We start from the raw sequence: 21,278 nt of genomic DNA on the forward strand, positions 1-21,278 counted from the left end.
TCTCAGTTTTCCTCAAGGCAAGTTTATTTTATTTATATAGCACATTTCATACACAATGGTAATTCAAAGTGCTGTACATAAAAATGAATTAAAATCACAATAGAACATCACATCACATAAAAAGCATAAAAATCATCTTACGTCAGTACAGATAGTCAGACTATACTCTGTAAATTAATTAGCACAGTAAAATGATTATACATAAAATAATGCAGTCTGTTCGGACGTAGCACAGACATAAAAAGGAATTAAAATCACAGATAATATATACAGATATTCACCTCACCACGGGACAGACCGAAACTCGTGACCCACACTTTCACTTTTAATTTATTTCAGCGCGCTCTCTCAGTTTTGCTGAGAATATTGCGGCGGCCGTCAGATAGGCAAACTATACTTCACCTTACCTGGTCCTCGCAATGTATTTGCGGCAGCCTTCAGATAGGCAAACTGTACTTCACCTTACCTGGTCTGCGCAATATCTAGATAGACAAACTACTTCATCGTATCTACTTAGACAGACAAACTACTTCATCGTGTCTATTCATAACGAACAATAATGTCACTAATCAGATAGACAAACTATCAGTGTGAAAAGATGGATCTCAAAAACACACAGTCATTGTTGGAAAGGGTTCAAATACACAAAAATGCTGAAAAACCAAATAATTTGTGGGACCTAAAGGATTTTTCTGAAGAACAGTTGCCAGTTTAACTGTTCAGGACAAACAAGGGACTCACGAACAGCTATCACTAAAAAAAAAAAAAAAAAAAAAAAAAAAAAAACCACAGCTGTGGATCATTCAGGTAACAACATAGTATCAAGTGTATGTAAACTTTTGAATGGGGTCATTTTTATAAATTCAACTAATATTTTCTCTTTTGAACTATACGTAAACCGTTTTTTACGTGAAAATATCTTATTCTTATTTTCATTACTAAAGAAAAAAAAAGCATTTTGTATGATCCCTCTTATTTTGGTGAAATAACATTTTTCAGTTTTGTGTGTCTACGGCTGTATCGTACTCCTACTTATGTTTTAGACATAAAAGAGCAATATCACAGAAGTAACTCTATATTAATCACTTTTACTTTTTCATATAGAACTTAAGTTCTGTATATTAGCATTACGTAATCACATCTGGTGAATCACAGCAGTGTTGGAAAGGTTAAATAATAAATACACCATCAACAGAAGCTCTTTAAACCTAACTACGTGTTGATGGTGTCACATAGGCCTACATAGATATCGATGTTGCATATGCAAAACTATGTATGTCAAATGATAATGACCATTTGAGCCCACAGAGGAAAATAAGCTACTGTGGAAGAACACTAGCTATTTATCTTCAAAAAATGCTGACTCGTTTCATATGTATTCATTAGTAATACAAATGAGCCTATAAGTGTAAGTAGCCTCCACGCCAGTGTTGTACCAGTTGTACAAAAAGTAGGCTAACAATGACCAGAAGAGGGCGACAACACGATTCACATGCAAACCCCTTTCCAAACGACTGGATAATACGGCAAGGGCAATTTTGTGAATATAAATATAAATGAATTAACTAACCAAATTCAGTGAACGAACCAATTCAATTTTTTTAAGACTCTATGTTATATATATTTGAAAAAAAAAAAAAAAAAACTTAAGCAAACCAAAAGGAAACAGCTAAATAAGCAATGAATAAAAATATAGAAATTTTTCTATTAAAGACGTTGGACACTAAATAGTCTACAATCAAGTCCAGGTGAAATTCTGCTGTCCATCTTGTGTTCCCCGGGCAACAGGAGTCAGGACGCAGACACCAGCTACATGAATGCGCACGCCAGACCAACCAACTGCGTGCGCGTCATTGAAACTGAGCGGGTGCGAGTCTCAAACAAACTTACTAGAGCAGCACATTTGAAAGGTGGCTTCAGTGCAGACGCGCGGCTCTCTGTGTGCACTCAGTACTTCTTGGGGGAGAACTGCAAGATAGAAAAGTGTTTTTCCAAGTCTTTTGATAAAAACGTAGGTGACAGTTTATTATTTTACATCCACATGGATATCAAAAGCATTCGATGAGTATTTTACAATGTCAGTAAACAGCGGGAGCGGATGAAATGCGGATAAAACCATCATGGAATTTCTGGAAGTGATGTTTTAATACTGGATGAGTCTTAATTTTGGATTTTGGACAACAACCCCTGGATTAAACTTCAGTGACATTTAAATCTTATGAGCTGATGGAGTATTTTCCTAAAGCATTTAAAGTTCGTTTACAGCTCGCCTAACCCCAAAACGGGCAGTTTTATCGGGCGCGCACTGTTTGAGAGGAACTGGCAAATTAAAGCGCATCTTGCCGGTATGGTGCGCCTGCTGAATTGCCTAGTCTTGGGGTATTTGACATGGAATCTGCGGATATCTGATGCCCGGGGAGAGTACTGTCACGGCTGGCTAGACAGCAGTGGGAATTACCATGAGGGCTTTCAGTGTCCGGAGGACTTTGATACGGCGGACGCCACGGTGTGCTGCGGGAGCTGCTCGCTGCGCTACTGCTGCGCGGCCCCGGATGCGCGTCTGGATCAGGGAACCTGCACGAACGACAGAGAAGTGGAGAACAACACGCAATATGCTGCCCGTAAGATACAGTTAACTCGTAAATGGCCCATCTAAAAAAAAAAAAACCAAACAAACAAAAAAAAAAAACAAACCAAACAAAAAAAAAAAAAAACCCAATACAGTTAAAGTGTAAAAACCTTAGGATAAAAAGCAGTAAAACTTTTTATTAATAAAGACTCGGCATGACTGAAAAAAACATGCTGTAAAGTTTTATTACTGTTTATTACTGTTACCTATTTTAAAGCGTTTGTAAAACAGATTACTAGATGTAACACTGTATTTGATAAGAAGTAGGCTAAATAAACTACATGACTAGTACAGGGATATTAAATTAAGCCTTAATGACATCTGGTTGAATTACTTATAATAGTTCACCTGTTGCCAGCAAAATGATCACATTACAGAATGTCATAACAGGATTATGTGATATTTTAGGTCTTAGGAATCACGTATTGCGCAATGTTTTAGGCTACACAGGGATTTCAGTATGTCGGCACCTGTTATAATGTCTGACAGTGCAGAGCAGAGGTTAACCTGACACACCTGCACACTCACTGGAGAAAATGTTCTCATCATTAGACCTTACTACTACAATTTGTCATTTCTACAAGTTGCCAGATTTTCTTGATTCTGTCACCAGAAGTAATTTTCAAAGTGTAATGATTACATCCCTTAAATCTGGCACCTCTGTGATTTCAATTAAACATTTAAGGCAGCGATTTTCCAATTTTCCGTTTTTTTAGTGTTTACAAGAAAAGTCCCCTTTCATTTAATCTTAATAAGTTAATATCAACAGTGTCATTTAATCTTAACAGAATAGCCTGTATGTTCACAAACATATTATTTACACCATAACAGCAGATGATGTTAAGATAAAATCCAAACAAATTATTCTTAATTCAAATCAGTAAATTTGATAAAGACTTAATTAATGGTTTAGATATAACTTGTCAACTCTAATCTGTTTGACCTGATGATCTTTCATTCTCATTCCACCTATACTGATGTCAGCTACATAGGAAAAGTTTAAAGAATGTTATGATGTTGGTAACTGATCATCAAAACTGGATTCCAGTTTCTTTTTCTCAACATAATTAAGAATTTAGGATTCAACTAGGTACACAAACACATGGGTGCGTTTTACCGCCATAGCCTCAAGCAAACAGTGAAAAGTTTTTTTTTTAAAGTCTTCTGCTCACCAAGCCTGCATTTATTTGATCCCAAGTAGCAAAGACAGTACACATTTGAAATACATTTTCACTATTTAAAATAACTGTTTTCTATTTGAATATATTTTAAAATGTTATTTTTTTCCTGTGATTTTCAACTGTTTTGCATCATTATTCCAGTCACATGATCTTTCAGAAATCATTCTAATATTTAGATTTCAGATTTGAAAACAGCTGGGTAGAATTTGTTCAGGTTTCTTTGATGAATAGAAAGTTCAGTAGAACAGCATTTATCTGAAATAGAAATCTTTATAAATGTCATTATAAATGTCTTTATCATCACCTTTGATCAATTTAAAGCATCCTTGCTTACTTAAAGTGTTCATTTATATAATTTCTTCTTTCTTCTTCTATAAAAAAAAAACAATTATTGACTAAAAGCTTTAGAATGGTATAGTGTATAATGTTACAAAAGCTTTTTCGATAAATGCTGATCTTTGGATCTTTCTATTCATCAAATATGTGACCCTGGACCACAAAACCAGTCTTAAGTCGCTGGGGTATATTTGTAGTAATAGCCAAAAATACATAGTATGGGTCAAAATGATTGATTTTTCTTTTATGCCAAAAATCATTAGGAAATTAAGTAAAGATCATGTTCCATGAAGATTTTTTGTAAAATTCCTACTATAAATATATCAAAATGTAATTTTTGATTAGTAATATGCATTGTTAAGAACTTAATTTGGACAACTTTAAAGGTGATTTTCTCAGTATTTTGATTTTTTTGCACCCTCAGATTCCAGATTTTCAAATAGATGTATCTCGGCCAAATATTGTCCTATCCTTACAAATCATATATCAATAGAACGCTTATTTATTGAGCTTTCATGTGATGTATACATCTCAGTTTTGTAAAATTTAACCTTATGACTGGTTTTGTGGTCCAGGGTCACATATATATATATATATATATATTTCAACTGTTTTAAGTATTGATAATAAATCTGCATATTAGAATTATTTCTAAAGGATCATGTGACACTGAAGAGTAATGATGCTGAAAATTTTGCTTTGATCACAGGAATAAATTGCATTTTAAAATAGTAAGCAGTTATTTTAAATAGTAAAAATATTTCAAAATTTGGATCAAATAAATGCAGGCTTGGTGAGCAGAAGAGACTTCTTTGAAAATAACATAAAAAATAATAGTTTAAAAAGCTTTTGACTGGTAGTGTATGCGTTTGTAATTTGTAAAGCAAAGCTCTTACCAATTTAGATATTGAAAAAAATATTATTTAGAATAAATTAGTGTAAAACAACCAGAAGTGGTTAACATAAGATAAAAGGTTACAATATTTTTTACATTTTTTAATTATAGTAAGTGCTTTTTAAATTAATATTCCCTATTAAATAACCTTTTAACTGTTGTTGAATTTAGGTTCTTTAGTGAATAAGGTTCTTTAGATTATTGCAGTGTTCTTCACACACACACACACACACACACACACACACACACACACACACACACACACACACACACACACACACACACACACACACACACACACACACACACACACACACACACACACACACACACAAATAGATCTCCTAAGAACTTAAATATTCTTTAGAGAACCAGCATTTGTTCATCTTCACTCTTAAAAATAAAGGTCCTTTAAAAGGTTCTTCTTCAAGATGCCATAGAAGAACCATTTTTGGTTCCACAAATAACCATTCAGTCAAAGGTTCTTTAAAGAACCATCTCTTTCTTACCTTTTTATAATCTGAAGAACCTTCTTTTGCAACAAGGAACCTTTTGTGAAACAGAAAGGTTCTTCAGATGTTTAAGGTTCTTTATGAAACCATTTAGACAAAAAAGGTTCTTCTATGGCATCATGAAGCACCTTTATTTTTAAGAGTGTACGGCATCACTGTGGAAAAACACCTTTTGGACCTTTTATTTAAAAGAAAGATTGCAGTCTCTCTAACCACCAGTGCCGTTTCTCTCTTTCACAGAGCCCATCTACGTGCCCTTCCTGATGGTGGGCTCCATCTTTGTGGCATTTGTAGTGGTTGGTTCTCTGGTGGCCGTCTACTGCTGCACCTGCCTGCGACCCAAGCAGCCCACACAGCAGCCCATCCGCTTCTCCTTGCGCAGTCAGGGCGAAACCATCCCCATGATCCTAACCACAGCCCCTCCCAGCCTGCGCACGCCGTCACGCCAGTCCAGCACGGCCACCACCAGCTCCAGCTCTGCAGGAGGAGGCAGCTCAGTCCGGCGCTTCTCCCTGGGCCGGGGCGAAGGACTGGGACAGTGTTCGCAACAGCAGCTCTTGATGGTCTCATCATCCACGGCATCCACTCCTGTGTCCGTAGCACCAACGCAGCCTCTATTGCCTCCACCTCCACCGCCCTACACGTCCCAGCAGGCCCAGCAGGCCCAGCACACGCACGCTCACAGCCAGTTACAGCTGCACCACCAGACCCTGCAAAGCTCCGGGTTCCTCCTGCCGCAACAGTACTTCTTTCCCCTGCCGCAGGAACCGTTCTCCGCAAACAAGGGCTTTGCTGACTTCAGCCAGAGCTGACCTGGGGTGCTGCTCAAACGGGACACCAAAGAATCTGTCGTTCACAATGCCGTTGTTGTAGACTCATATTACAGGGGCTCACGTTTAAGGAAACAGGCACTAATGTGTCTTTCAGCAAGCTCGATTGGCACTTGTGAGACCGCAGCTGGAGTTTAACCTGGTGAGATATAAGCTAGTGAACTATCAATCTGACAGACACTCGAGTGCTGGATGGAACATGGACGCCTACTTCAAAGCACCTAAACCTACAACTGATCGTATCTCGTATGCACTTTCAATCTGCTTATTTGATGAAAGACGTCTAATTTTTTAAAAGTCGAGATGGTCAGTGACACTCCACTGAACATTTGGCCTCTGTATTTGAGAAAAAGTTGATATATACTGTATAGATATTACAAAGGACAGAAATACATGACAATCTGAATGGGGGTTTTACAGAAATTATCTTTTTTTTTTTCCAAAGGGTCAGATTAAAGGTTTAGTTGCCAGATTGAGACACAAATTGTTAATAATGTTTAAAACAGGCATTCATCATGCGTATTCTTGCTCATAATACTGTACATAGAGTATCAGTCACATAAGGAACAGGTTAACATCATGTATAGCTACCCCTGGGAAAACCTCTGTTTTTAATGTTTGGAGAGCATTCATTCTTCAATTTTGTATAATTTGTAGCAATCTGAAAGCCATTATTGGACGAGTTTCAGATTACGTTGGCAACCCAGGTTGTTATATTTGATATGAGACGTTTTGTAAATGTTCAGGTGTATCTAAATGTTCAGAGCAGCTGGAAGCACATTATGTGACGAGACGGCCTTCAAATGAGTATTACAGTCTCTAACCAACAGTGTTTTTAAGCTAAATTAAACTTTTATCTTTCACGTTAGCTTGTCTCATTACTCTCTGTAATGCATCAGATATCCACCTTTCTCCGGAGTATCTGATGAGCACCGCTGTGATACAGTTGAGGGCAAAAGTTTACATACACCTTGCAAAATCTGCTAAATGTTTAATATTTTAGCAAAATAAGAGGAATCATACAAAATGCATGTATATTTAGTACTGACCCGAATAAGATATTTCACATAAAAGATTTACATACAGTCCAAAAGAGAACATTTCTTAAAATGACCCTGTTCAAAAGTTTACATACGCTTGATTCTTAATACTACGTTGTTACCTGAATGATCCACAGCTGGGTTTTTTTGTTGTTGTTTAGTAATAGTTCATGAGTCTGTTCTTCAGGAAAATCCTTCATGTCCCACATATTCTTTGGTTTTTCAGCATTTATGTGTATTTGAACCCTTTCCAACAATGACTGTATGATTTTGAGATCCATCTTTTCACACTGAGGACAACTGAGGGACTATTATATATGCAACTATTATAGAAGGCTCAAACGCTCACTGATGCTTCAGAAGGAAACACGATGCATTAAGAGCCGAATGAAGATGTGTACATTTTTCTTATTTCGCCTAAATATCATATTTATTCATTTAGTACTGCCCTTCAGAAGCTACAGAAGATTAGTACGTTTTCCAGAAGACAAAATAAGTTAAATTTACCCTGATCTTCAAATTTTTCACCCCCAGCTCTTAATGCATTTTGTTTCCTTCATAAGCATCAGTGAGTGTTTGAACCTTCTGTAATAGCTGCACATGAGTCCCTCATTTGGCCCTTAGTGTTAAAATCATAGTCATTGTTGGAAAGGGTTCAAATACACAAACTTAAATTAAAAAGTTTTCACCCCGTTGCTCTTAATGCATAATGTTTTCTTCTGAGGCATCAGTGAGCGTTTGAACCTTGCGTAATAGTTGCATATGTGTCTCTCAGTTGTCGTCAGTGTGAAAAGATGTATCTCAAAAAACACAGTCATTGTTGGAAAGGGTTCAAATACACAAAAATGCTGAAAAGCCACAGAATATGTGGGACCTGAAGGATTTTTCTAAATAACAGTTGGCAGTTTAAAGCCCCACTAAGTAACTTTTTTTTTACCTTAAAATAATGTTTCCGAACTCATGTCAGCGGTTCATCAACTCATAACAGGGTGAAACGGCACTTTCGTATTCGCTTTGCGACCCTCTATCAGCCATAAGCACTATGTAAGTTTGGGTCGTCGGGTCGCGGTTTTGTAGTTCAAATGATACTACAAATGCGACTTGCTTTACAAAAGGTTTTCATACTTTTATAAAGTCATACAGCATACTCTACCTTGTCACTGGACATCGTTATTTCCAAAGCCGGTCCTGGATAGCCTTTCAAACAAATAACGTGCATGTGACGCAACGGTACGGTAGGCTAAATTATTTACGACAGCGGTAATGGACAATTCCGCTTCTAACCTGTAGAGAGAGCATTGAGGGAAAAGTTACTTAGTGTTGCTTTAACTGTTCAGGACAAACAAGGGAGGGACTCATGAACTATCACTAAACAACAACATAACGCACAGCTGTGGATCATTCAGGTAACAAAACAGTATTAAGAATCAAATGTATGTAAACTTTTGAACATAAATATAAGCTGTGCTGTTGTTGACAGTAACAATAAGCTTTTCTGTAAAGTACTTGTTTTGCTTACCAGCAAGTCTGTGGTGTCCAGCGCTGTATGCCTTGAATGAACGATGACAAAAGAAAACGAGCATGGCTTAAAGCGCTTAAGTTAAAATTCTATGTGTGAAATCTAAAATAACGTATGCTCTTATCATTTTGACGATTAAAAAAATCCCGCGAATTCTTTCAATGCAGTTAACCTCGCGTCTTTTCACGTCATCGTCCGGCGTATTAAACTATGACAGGTGAGTTTGTTACTGCAGAAAGACGGTCATTGCGACACTGTGAAGTGATTAAATTTTGGCGCCATGTGCTTTTTAAAACATTTTCATAGATTTAACGTTATATTATCGGCTTGGAAAATAGTTAATTTGACTAGAAACACCAGAGACCGGAAACGTACGTTAAAGCATCGTTCCAGTCAGGCGAGATTTTCGCGTTCAGGAAAAAGGTGGATGAGAATGAAAACATTCAAGAAACTGTATGACATTAACAAAAAAGGTTCTATTTCAGAACAGGCTGACTGAGAATGTGACACTCCAGTATTCTGTTACCAAGAAGGGAAAGCTTGTTTTAACCTACGGACTAATTCTTTCTAGGGATACATTTACATCAAGTGCGGCCAGTATAAATAAACGGCTGTTATTAAAATATGGAACAGATAACAACTCTATTAATGTCACTGACCAACAGAACAGTCAGAATGATAAATCTAAACTCCAGGGATGTCATCTATTTGACGTATCTCCACCTTTTCCTGTTTATATTTATATCTCATCCTGTTAAATGCCACACACAACGACCAGCTTCAACATACTTTGTCTTTCCAAAGTAAAAGCTAAATTCTGTGCAATGCAACAATCACAGAAAATAGTTGATGCTTAATACACATACACTAGTGTTCATATTGGGGTAATTTTTTTCTTAAAGTAATTAACATTTTTACTCAGTAAGGATGCTTTAAATTGATGAAAAGTGATCAGTTAAAACACTTATAATCTCTTTATCCACCTTTTTCTTTCTGTGAGAGTGTGTGGCCTTTTGTAAAATGTATGGGTCTGGCTTCCGTTGTCATCCGTGTCCAGCTATTTTTAGCTGTACAAAACAGCTTGTTTTGCTGCTATATATTGCACATTGGTGTGTCTTACCATATTATTTTAAAGTATTATCTTAATTATGAACAGTTTTACCGTTTACTGCACGCTGTTATTCTTCTCGTTATTTCGCTATAGTGGATAATGAACCGGAAATCTCACCTCTAGCATTAAAGAATAATGTATCTCCACAGAAACATCCAAGCAATCTTTAAAAAAGAGTTTGTGGGATACATTTGGTGTTCATGGCAAGTGCTGAGCCAGATTTTGCTCATGATTAAATAGTATAAACAGATTTTGGTGGTTGTAAACAAGATATTAAAATAAATTAACACCATAACCGCACTTTGAAGAGTATCGGCAGTACACACATTCTGAAAAAGTGCGTATTAGCAAGTTCTGTGCAGCCACTCAGTGGTGTTTTAAAAGAGGACATGAAATCCAAAGCATTAAGAGTTTACTGTCTTTTTAAGTTATAAACACTATAGCAGCCAGAAGAACAGATTTATGCATGTAGGAAAGTGTTTGCTAAAGTATAATTTAATGCTAGTGTAAAATGCATTGGTCTAGACAGGAAATAAGCTCTTGGAAGTTTATTGTATGGAAACAAAACAGATTATTGCCAAATCATGACTGTGTTAAATGAATCCCCAATGAAGAGTCATCCGATCTGTACAGCGAATACAACATACAGTATACACTACCAGTCAAAAGTTTTTGAACACTAAGATTTTTTAATGTTTTTTGAAAAAGTCTCTTCTGCTTACCAAGCCAGCATTTATTTGATTCAAAGTACAACAAAAATAGTAAAAAAAAATCAAAATATTTTTATGATTTAAAATAACTGTTTTCTGTTTGAATATATATTTTAAATGTAATTTATTCCTGTGATTTCAAAGCTGATTTTTTTAGCATAATTACTCCAGTCTTTAGTGTCACATGATCCTTCAGAAATCATTCTAAAAGTGATGTTCAAAAAACATTTATTATTATTATTGTTGAAAACAGCCAAATATAATTTTTTCAGGTTTCTTTGATGAACAGATGCCCAGAAGAACAGCATTTATCTGAAATAGAAATCTTTTGTAGCATTATAAATCTCTTTATCATCAATTTTGATCAATTTAAAGCATTCTTGCTAAATTAAAAGTATTAATTTATAGAACTTTTCCCCACAAAACAAAAAATAAAATAAAATAATAATTATACTGACTCCAAGCTGTGTATAATGTTACAAAAGCTTTTTATTTCAGATCAATGCTGATCTTTAGATCTTTCTATTCATCAAAGAATCCTGAAAAAACATACTCAACTGTTTTAAATATTGATAATAATAATAAAAATTAAAGCTGCAAGCAGCGATGAACGGGCCCTCGCCATCTACGCAGTCGCCATCCCGATAGCATCAGGAAAATGGTGCCCAGTTGGCACATGCATTCACAGTAACCCTCTGGACTAACCCTAACTGTCTCTCGTCCTCTCTGACTCTCTCTCTTACTAAGACTTTGGATGCTGCACTTTAATGATATAATAAAATTACGGCTATCTTTTTTACTCCGATTTCAATCAATCACCACATCAACACCGTTCAAGATATCCTAAATCTGCTCGCAATTTAACATCTTCAGAATCTTGGCATCATGTCGAAAAAGTTTGGTGTGAATTGGTTGGTTTTCCCGAGAGAAGTATATAAAATTCCACAGCCTGATTTTTCCAAAAATCCACATTCAAATCCAAATAGCCGACTTCCTGTCGGCCGTAGCTAATGGGTGTAAATTAGAAATTTTTCTGGCTTGATGAGATCAATATATGTACCGAGTTTGGTGACTGTAGGACAAACTAACCCCCCAACTTTTGTCAAAAGGTTGCGCTATGGAGCGCCTGCTCCACGCCCATTTATGGGCTATTATCAGTGTCTAAATATCAATAATACAGATGTGTGTGTTGAGTTTCATGAAATTCTAAGTATTTTAAGTGGCTCAAATACACAAAAAACTAAAGTTAAAGTTTGACACGTTGCCATGGCAACATGATAAAAGTTATCGATAATGCCCTTCACAGATGCTCATCGGCCGTGTTTCGATATTATTGGGATGAAGTTTGAAGCAAATTGAGTAAAATTAAGAGGCTGATTTAAAAGCATTTCGAAAACATTGCGCTTTCTGCTGCCAGTTGGTGGCGCTATAACTTTGACTCATAATAGTCACATCTCTGTGATCGGCATCATATGATGAACAAACTGCTGAAGTTTGGTCAAAATCAGACAAAGTGTGTCAAAGTTATTAGACACTTCCTGTTTCTCATTTCTCGCCATAACTTTGTCGCCCCGCCACGGCCAAACCGTTCGAGATATCAAAAATCCCCTGGCAATTTTGCGTCCCCAATGTCTTGAGATCATGCTGACCGAGTTTGGTGGCCATCGGTGGAAAATCCTAGGAGGAGTATATCAAATTCCATTGCATGCTCTTTTTAGACATCTCTGAATAGCTGACTTCCTGTTGGGCGAAGCACGGACTTTGAGCGCAAAAGTTGTTCAGCCCGATGAGGTCTAGATGTGTATGAATTTTGATATTTGATAACTGTAGGTCAACCGGTGTGCGCTCCAGAGTCCCTCAAAAGTCGTAATTTTTAACATTGTGCCACCAAAATCAAGGGCCCCAAAATCACCCAAAACACTGATTATAATAATAATCCTTAGAAGAACCATTCTGGGCTCGGGCCCTAAATATATTTTTGAGCAGCAAATCGGCATATTACAATAATTTCTGCAGGATCATCACACTGAAGACTGGAGTAATATTATAGATGTGCTACAATACTGTTCTAAAACTAATACTGTACAACCTTGAGGCTTCTTCAGGATATAAAATGAGAGAAAAAAAAGAGAGAAATCACCAAAGAAGAGCATCAGTTGGAAAGTTTATTTCAGTAGTCCTTCAGGACAGTTAAGACAAAACACTTAAAAGTTTGCAGTTCCAACATGCTAAACAATCACTGAACAAAAAGACATAAAAGAAAGATCCGAAAGAAAAAAACAAAACACCCAATAGAGAATCTGAAACCATATAAAAGTGCATTTTCATTCTTTAAAGTGACCAACACTAGAGGAGGGTTCAGCGTACAGTTAACATTTAGGCTAAACCAAGAATGACTTTTTCCATTCATGCAATCAGTCACTTTGACAGACAGGGTTTTAGAAAGCAACAGTCCAAGCCTTTAACCACCATCACGTTTCCAGTGTTCGAGCAGAATGACGACCCACAACGCCAGCCAGCGATCGGTCAAAAGCACAGCTTAAGGAACGAAATGCACAGTAGCTATAAACATACTCCGTTCACGTTAAATAAAAAGACGTTTCAGCTGGAAGAAGAAGAGTTACAGTGAGATCTGAAACTAAATGAACAACATGTACAATACATCCATCCAGATAAATAATACTGCAACTGATATGAACTACAGTAGATAAGAGAATATTCATCACAGAAAAAGTTAAAAGAGTGCATTGTGCAACATCTCTGGTCAAGCTTTTGCAGAGCTTCATACGAACCGAGACACACACATGCGCCTCACACACGCACACCTGCACACACCTGCTGACGTACAGGGCCATGCATCGGCATATAGCTCACCGTTAGTATACCTGGAGTCGTGCAGACGGACGAAACGAGCAGCGGCACACAACCGGATGACAAGAGGACGTCACGCACGCATCCTCATTCTCAGTCTCTCTGCTTTAATATAGTTAAACAGACATGCACACCGACGGGATCACCAACACTCACGCAGTCACGCACGCATCCAGAGCTCACATGCACATGCAGACGACACACGTTGCGCAGACGCACTATACAAAACGTGCTCTCCCACGGGGAGAAGAAAACCAACGCACAAACTCCACCATCAAATAAACAAGCGTTAATAAGACAGTTGTAGTCACGTAAGCTCATGAACCACCACCAGTTTCGAAAGGGGAACCACAAAAAAGAGGGACGACGGTTTCATTACAAAGCAAATCAGTCCAAAAAGTCACACTTAGTCCAATATAAAAATACAAATTCACTAAATAACTATAGAGACAAAGTTGTATCGATACTGTGTGGGTCTGGCAAAATCCTCCGTTCCTCCCCTATGCTAATGGCACTTATGTTCGAGGGATTAACACTCTGTTCCAAGTCAAATAAACGTTATGGTGAACATCTGATCATCTACGAGAGGGCCGAGGTTCAATGTGTGGCTCTCATTTTGCTCGTGTAGCAGCCTGATACATCATTATTTTGGTCTAACGTGTAAGCGTGCGGAAACACTGCCTAGCTAGAGTCTCGCTGGGAAAAAAAAAATTCCTGGTAGGCACCTTTGTGATCATTGCAGCCGTGTACGATGTGGAATGCAGAAACATGTTCAAGAAAGCGGTTGAAATCTTGCCAAATTGTTAAAAAAGCAGATACATGCAAGCTAAGATCTGACGAATCAGGCACAACAAACTGATTTATGAATTAAATTAAAAACAAACCTAAATACCTGGTAGTGGCTGAAGGCAACAACAAATATAAGGCCTTGATACATACAATAAACAAAAAAATCAGGGGTGAAGTTGTCAAATCAGTGCGGAAAGCATTTGAGGCGTGTGAAAACAACCGGTTAACACCTAATTATATATTTTAAAATAGGGACTGTTTACACGTTCCTTATGAATTTAATTTTGTCTTCCGATGCAAATAAAAGCCATCTGTACTATAAAAACAAAAAAGGGAGTGTTCTATGTGCCATTAATGATTAGGAAGTCACAGTCAAAGACCATTACCACAAATGTTTCTCAACACCTTTATCACCACCCTCATCAACACCACATTTTTTGGCTGTAACACTCATAGCCGAAGGAATGGCGGAGGAGAGAGGAGAGTCAATTCTTTATGCTGTTCTCCTCTGTTTGACAGATCAGAAACCATACTGACCGCAGGCTGGGCGAAAATATGCTAGCACAGTGCTCTTGTCTGCTGTTGAACATACAACTACGGCACAGCAGAACTTGTTTTATTTTTTTCTCTCTCTTTCTCTCTCTCCATCTCTCTCTCTCCTATACTGCTTCTTTTTTCGTATCCCAGGGCTGGCCAAAGTTAAACTGACAGGCTTCAGCTCTCTGTCAGCCTTTAAAAAGTTGAGTGACCGCTGAGAAGGGGCGGGGCCCGGCGAGCCGGATCTCACCACTCGCTGGTCCGTTGCTTGGTGGTGTCGTAGGCTCTGATGACCTCAGACTGGGAGACCACTCCGTTCTCATCCTGTGAGAATGCGTAGCCATCTGTAAACAGGACCCAGAAAACATGCATCAGATAAATATACTCAACTAAACATTCTGCTGGCAAACTTACAAGACAAGTGATACAAATTAAATCATGTAAAAAATCAAGCAAATAAAATAAACAACAAGCAATGAGATGGGGAAAAATGCTAATTTTGTTTCTTCAAAACAAGCCTTCTCTAAAATCATAACCAGGGTGTACACGTTGAAAAATAAATAAAAGATTTCTTAAATCAGAAGGAAAATAATGTGTGCATACAAAGAGTACTAATACATCTTACGGTATATTATTCTATTTTTTTTTTTTTTTAACAAAAATATTTGCTCAGTAAGAAAAAACAAATTGGGGAACACTGGCCGTAAACTCAAAAGAGGATTCAAGGGTTATTCTGTTGTTGGGAGTATAATAGGGGTTTAATAAGCCCTTGCAATTACCTATATACACTAATGTATGGAAGCACGTTTTTGCCACTGAATAATAAATAAAAAGCTTATTGTGACTCTTTAGCTCACAATTCAGACTTTTTTTCTCGCAATTTTGTTTTTTCTTTTAGAAAATGTGAGATACAAACTTGCAATCGAGAGTTATAAAGTCAGAATTGCGAGTTTATGTCTCGCAATTCTGACTTTATAACTCTTGATTGCAAGTTTGTACAACAACAAGACAACAAAAGTCTTTTTTCCCCCCATAAAATCAGACTTTATAACCTGCAAATGCGAGTTTATCTCTCACAATTCTGACTTTTTCTCAGAATTGCGCATATATATAAACTCGCAGAAAAGTTTGTATCACAATTCTGGGATAAAAAAACAGAATCGTGAGAGAAAAAAAACCTCAGAATTGCAAGAAAAAAGTCAGATTTGTGAGAAAAAGAAGTGAGATATAAACTTGCAATTGCAAGAAAAAAGTCAGAATTGTAGGATACAAACTCACATTTGCAAGAAAAAAGTCAGAATTGCAAATTCCAAATTGCGAGTTTGTATCACAATTGCAAGAAAAAAAGTCAGATTTGCGAGATATTTTGTATCACAATTCTGAGAAAAAAAAGCCAGATTTGCAAGATATTGACTCGCAATTGTGAGAAAAAAGTCAGAATTGTAAGAAAAAATTAGAAGTGAGATATAAACTCGCAATTGCGAGAAAAAAGTCAGATTTGCGAGATGCAAACTCACATTTTGCAAAAAAAAGTCAGAACAGCAAGATACAAACTTGCATTTGCAAGAAAAAAAAGTCAGAATTGCGAGAAAAACTTAAGTTTGCAGACAAAAGACTGAATTGTGAGTTTGTATCAATTCTGAGTAGAAAAGTCTGATTTGCAAGATATTAACTCAATTGCAAGAAAGTCAGAATTATGGGTTTTTATCAGAATTGTGAAAAAAGTTAAATGCGAGATATAAACTCGCAATTGTGAGAAAAAAGTCAGACTTGCGAAATAAACTCGCATTTGTGAAAAAAAGCCAGAAATTGCGAAATACAAACTCGCATTTGTGAAAAAAAGCCAGAAATTGCGAAATACAAACTCACATTTGCAGAGAAAAGTCAGAATTGCGAGTTTGTATCACAATTCTGAGAAAAAAAGTCAGATTTGTGAGAAAAAAACGTAGAAATGAGAAAAAAGTCAGAATAGCAAGTTTGTATCACAATTCTGAGAAGAAAAGTCAAAATTGCAAGATACAAACTCGAATTTGCAAGAAAAACGTCAGAATTGCGAGATGTAAACTTGCAATTGAGAGAAAAAAGTCAGAATTACAAGATACAAACTCGCATTTACGAAAAAAAAAATAGCGAGATACAAACTCACATTTGCAAGAAAAAAGTCAGAATTGAGAGTTTGTATCAGAATTGTGAGAAAAAGTTAGAAGTGAGAAAAAGTTAGAAGTGCGAGATATAAACTCGCAATTGGCGAGAAAAAAAATCAGAGGAGCAAGGTACAAACTCGTATTTGCAAGAAAAAAAATCTGAATTGCGAGAAAAACTTGCGTTTGCAAAGAAAAGTCTGAATTACGAGTTTGTATCACAATTCTGAGAAAAAAGTCAGATTTGCGAGATATTAACTCGCAATTGCGAGAAAAGTCAGAATTGCAAGATAAAAACTTGCATTTGGGAGTAAAATTCAGAATTGCGAGAAAATGTCAGACTTGTGAGATATAAACTTGCAATAAACCTTCATTTTTTATTCAGTGGCGGAAACAGGGTTCCATACTAATGGGAGCAAAATGGCTGAAAACATTTGTAGTAGTCCAAACTAAAGGAGGTCTGTTGTCTGCAGAAAGACGCAGCAAAAAGACATCAGTATGCACAACATCCTGACTGCCTGCTTCCAGAAATAAACAACAAAAATTCAAATCGGTCTCAGAGGGGACCTTGAGAAAGCGGCTATGGCAATGTGGGTGGGCTGGCTGGGACGATCGGGGTAGTCAATAGTAATTATCTTGGCAGACTTTAAATGGAAGCTGGCAGGAAATAAGACACTGTGAGTGTTGTAATGTCAGATTATTGATTCTACCTGGAAAAATCAACTACTCTTCCTAAAAAAAAAACAAAAAGGAAGAAATGTGGCTCATTCCATCAAATATAGTTAAAACAGGTTCAAGTCTATTCAAATTCTAGAGATCTCTATGGCCTATACATCACTGCACACTGGGATTGGCCCTTTGATCTATGACTCACCTTATGTCTCAACCGACTCGACCTCTACCTGCTGGCCTGAGGGGGCACATGCAAGAGGCCGAGGAGGGCAATGCATTGTGGGAATGATAGCAGGATATTGAAATGATTAAATATGACTCTGCCTGTCAATTAAAACACAGCAGCACAGCAGCACATGCACAGGTGGGGAATGGGAAGGACGTGATGGACAATGCAGGGTTAATTATGGTTAATATGCATTGTGTTTTTAAGGCAACTGTATTAAATGTTTAGCGGTATGCGCTAAGGGGTGAATGCTTATAACATCAGACTATCACTGAACGTCCCCCATCCTCACCTAAAAGCAAACACAAAAAAATAGAGCAAATAAAGAGACGAACAGAAAAGAAAAAGTAATGTAAATGTAAAACTATAAAGAAATTAAAGAACAGACAACGGTTCTCAACTGGTTGTGCTTCTGGAGCCAGATTTTACAGTTCATTACACAAAAGTAATAAACAATTGTAAAAAATTATATATATATAAATAAAGATAATTCTAAATAAAATATTTATTTTTACTAAACAAAAATGCACCTATTTAATAAAATACATTTAATAACTATTACATAATTTGTATGAAATTAATGTTTTTTAAAATAGTTTATAATTTTATAATTTATTTTTATACATTTTTGTTATTTTAAAATATTTAAAGAAATGTTATGACATAAATAATAATAAAAAGAAATTATATCTAAAAAAGACAATTCTAAATAAAAAATTACAAATTAAATATTGTGATTTATATTATATAAAAAAACTATATATTTGATAAAAATAAGTAAATTAAAAATGCATTTTTGCTAAACAAATATTAAATGGTTATTCAAAGAAATACATTAATAAATATTACACAACTTTTATAAAATTAATGGAATGTATTAGTTTATAACTGTATAATTAAGTTTTATAAATATTACATTTGATATATATATATATATATATATATATATATACATATATATACATACACATATATAAATAAAAATATACATACATACAAACACATACAGACATAATGTAATATATTTAGTTTTTAAAAGATAAAATTAATTAATTTTTATAAATATTTGTTATTTAAAAATATTTGATAAAACACATTTTGATATATATAAAATACATAAAAAGATAATTATAAATTATAAAAAAAATCTATGATTATTTAATAATATACATTAAATGTAATTTTATAATTCATTTTCATAAATATTTTATTTGTCATATTTGTAATCATAAGTAAAATATAAAAATATAAATAATATACACACACACACACACACACACACAAAAACATTATTATTATTATTATTATATTTAATAAAATACATTTAATAAAAATTAGATAATCTTTTTATAAAATTATGGATTTTAAAAAAGTTTATCATTTTACAATTAATTTAAAAAAATATTTTATTACAATTTATTTAAAAATATTTGTTTAAATAAGTATTGTTACAAAATATATACTAATTTATTCATTTTGCATATGTTTTTAGCATTGTTTTCGCCTGCTGTTTGCAACCTCAATCAGACGTGTAGCTCACCAGTTGAAAACCACTGAAAGGAAGCACATGAAAACGTGAAAAGTGTAGTATAACAGCATATCCAGGAAGGAAATGTTAGTAATGTGATAAGACTGTGTGTGTTAGTGTTAGTGTGCGTGAACTCTGTGACTGTACATATTATGACCTCATGAACTAGCTTTAATAAGTCAATTTTGGATTATGATACCCTTAGCAAAATTCTCCAGATTTAACACGGAAGCGTTAGTTATTCCCTGATAAAGCATGAGATTTAAGTCCCCGTGCCCAAAAAACAGCTGCCAGAGAGGAAACCCAACGACTGGTGCCATCTCAGTCTAACTTGAGCTTTGTTAATGCAGCTGTTGCTTTCGAGTGATATTATGACTACATTAGTAACTATCCGCAGCTGTCAAGAACAGCCATCCTCACCTAATTTTCATGGGTTTTGGTTCAGATTTGTACATCTGTGAGTGTCTGCAGTTGCACATCCATACACCCTTGTGTTTGAGAGTGAACCTGCATTTTGATGCTGCAGATGGGGATGGTGGGGTGTGTGTGCATCAGTGATTGAGCATGAGTCTGTCTGTGTTGTCTGCGTGTTGAAGAACATGTAGGTGTGTCTGCATCCGTGTGACTGTGGGTGGCGAAGCACAAGTGTGACGCTGACGTACGGAGTAGATTCTGCTGCATGGAGTCGGACCGGTACAAACTGACGGTGCTCTTCTTGAAGACGTTCTTCAGGAGCTGGGCTCTCTCGGTCAAGCTAAAAAGAAGAACACAAAGAAGAACAGTACTGAGACACAGACAGCATTATGTGCATAATGGACACCTTTCTCCTCCCACAGAAGAGCGATCGAATTAAAGACAAACTTCCTGCTGGACAGATGTGTCTCCTGTTAGAAGTTGAGGAGACAGAATGAGACCAGAGCCGGGAGAGAAGCCAGTGGGATCGTTTACACTTTCCCTGCTGATCCGCTGTTTTTGCTTGTTCTGTTTTATTATGAATTCACAAGGAATGGCCCTCACCTCTTCCCATGCACCACAGCTCCTGGATCTTTCGACAGCGCCTCCAACTCCTGCACCTCATCGACCAGGGTCTTAAAGCACACCCTTTTCATACTGAAACACAGTGGAGGAAAAAACAATCAAAAAAATGCATATAAGAATTCATATAACATCAGACTATTACTGAACATCCCCCTATTCTGCCCGAAAAGCAAATATAGAAAAAGTCTGTATATTTTTTAATATTATTAAATAAAATGTGATAAATAAATATACTTTAAAAGCTGGATTTTTAATAATTACAGCTTACAATGAGTGTTTGTTACACAAAAGTAAAGAAAAATATTGCTACAAATTATACATTTAATAAATAAAAATACCGGTAATAATATAATAATTACAAAACATGCATTTTAATAAACAATATCAAATATATATTTTTCTTTATGATTATTATACTTTTTATTTAAATAATTCATGTTATTATTTTATTATTACAGTTTTAAAATAAAATAATAATAAAAATTATATTATTTTTAAATAGTTTATTATTTTCACACTTTAAAAGCTGGATTTTTAAAAGTTACAGCTTACAATAATGAATGTTTGTTACACAAAAGCAAAAAAATATATATTGTTACTAATTATACATTTAATGAATACAAATAATAATGTAATAATTATAAAACATGTATTTTTCCTAAACAATATTAAATGTTTAATACAAAGTATTTAATTTTTTTTATTATGATTAA

General features: G+C 35.6%; 2 protein-coding genes across 2 annotated transcripts in view; one reads left to right on the forward strand and one right to left on the reverse strand.

Moving 5' to 3' along the window:
- The first annotated feature begins 1,920 nt into the window (after positions 1-1,920).
- On the forward strand, positions 1,921-7,251 carry shisa3 (shisa family member 3). Its single transcript, XM_073820964.1, has 2 exons — positions 1,921-2,621; positions 5,794-7,251. The coding sequence occupies exons 1-2, from the start codon at positions 2,348-2,350 to the stop codon at positions 6,363-6,365; spliced, it is 846 nt and encodes a 281-aa protein (XP_073677065.1). The 5' UTR covers positions 1,921-2,347; the 3' UTR covers positions 6,366-7,251.
- A 5,656-nt stretch (positions 7,252-12,907) lies between these two features.
- Positions 12,908-21,278, reverse strand: part of atp8a1 (ATPase phospholipid transporting 8A1) — a 192,890-nt gene continuing 184,519 nt past the window's right edge. Inside the window, exons 35-37 of the mRNA XM_073820001.1 lie at positions 20,545-20,637; positions 20,190-20,281; positions 12,908-15,304 (exon numbers count right to left, since the gene is read on the reverse strand). Coding sequence (XP_073676102.1) covers positions 15,207-15,304; positions 20,190-20,281; positions 20,545-20,637 — 283 coding nt within the window. The 3' untranslated portion in view covers positions 12,908-15,206. The remainder of the gene's footprint in view (positions 15,305-20,189; positions 20,282-20,544; positions 20,638-21,278) is intronic.

Source organism: Garra rufa, chromosome 16 (assembly GCF_049309525.1).
Source record: "Garra rufa chromosome 16, GarRuf1.0, whole genome shotgun sequence".
NCBI classification, from domain to species: Eukaryota; Metazoa; Chordata; class Actinopteri; order Cypriniformes; family Cyprinidae; genus Garra; species Garra rufa.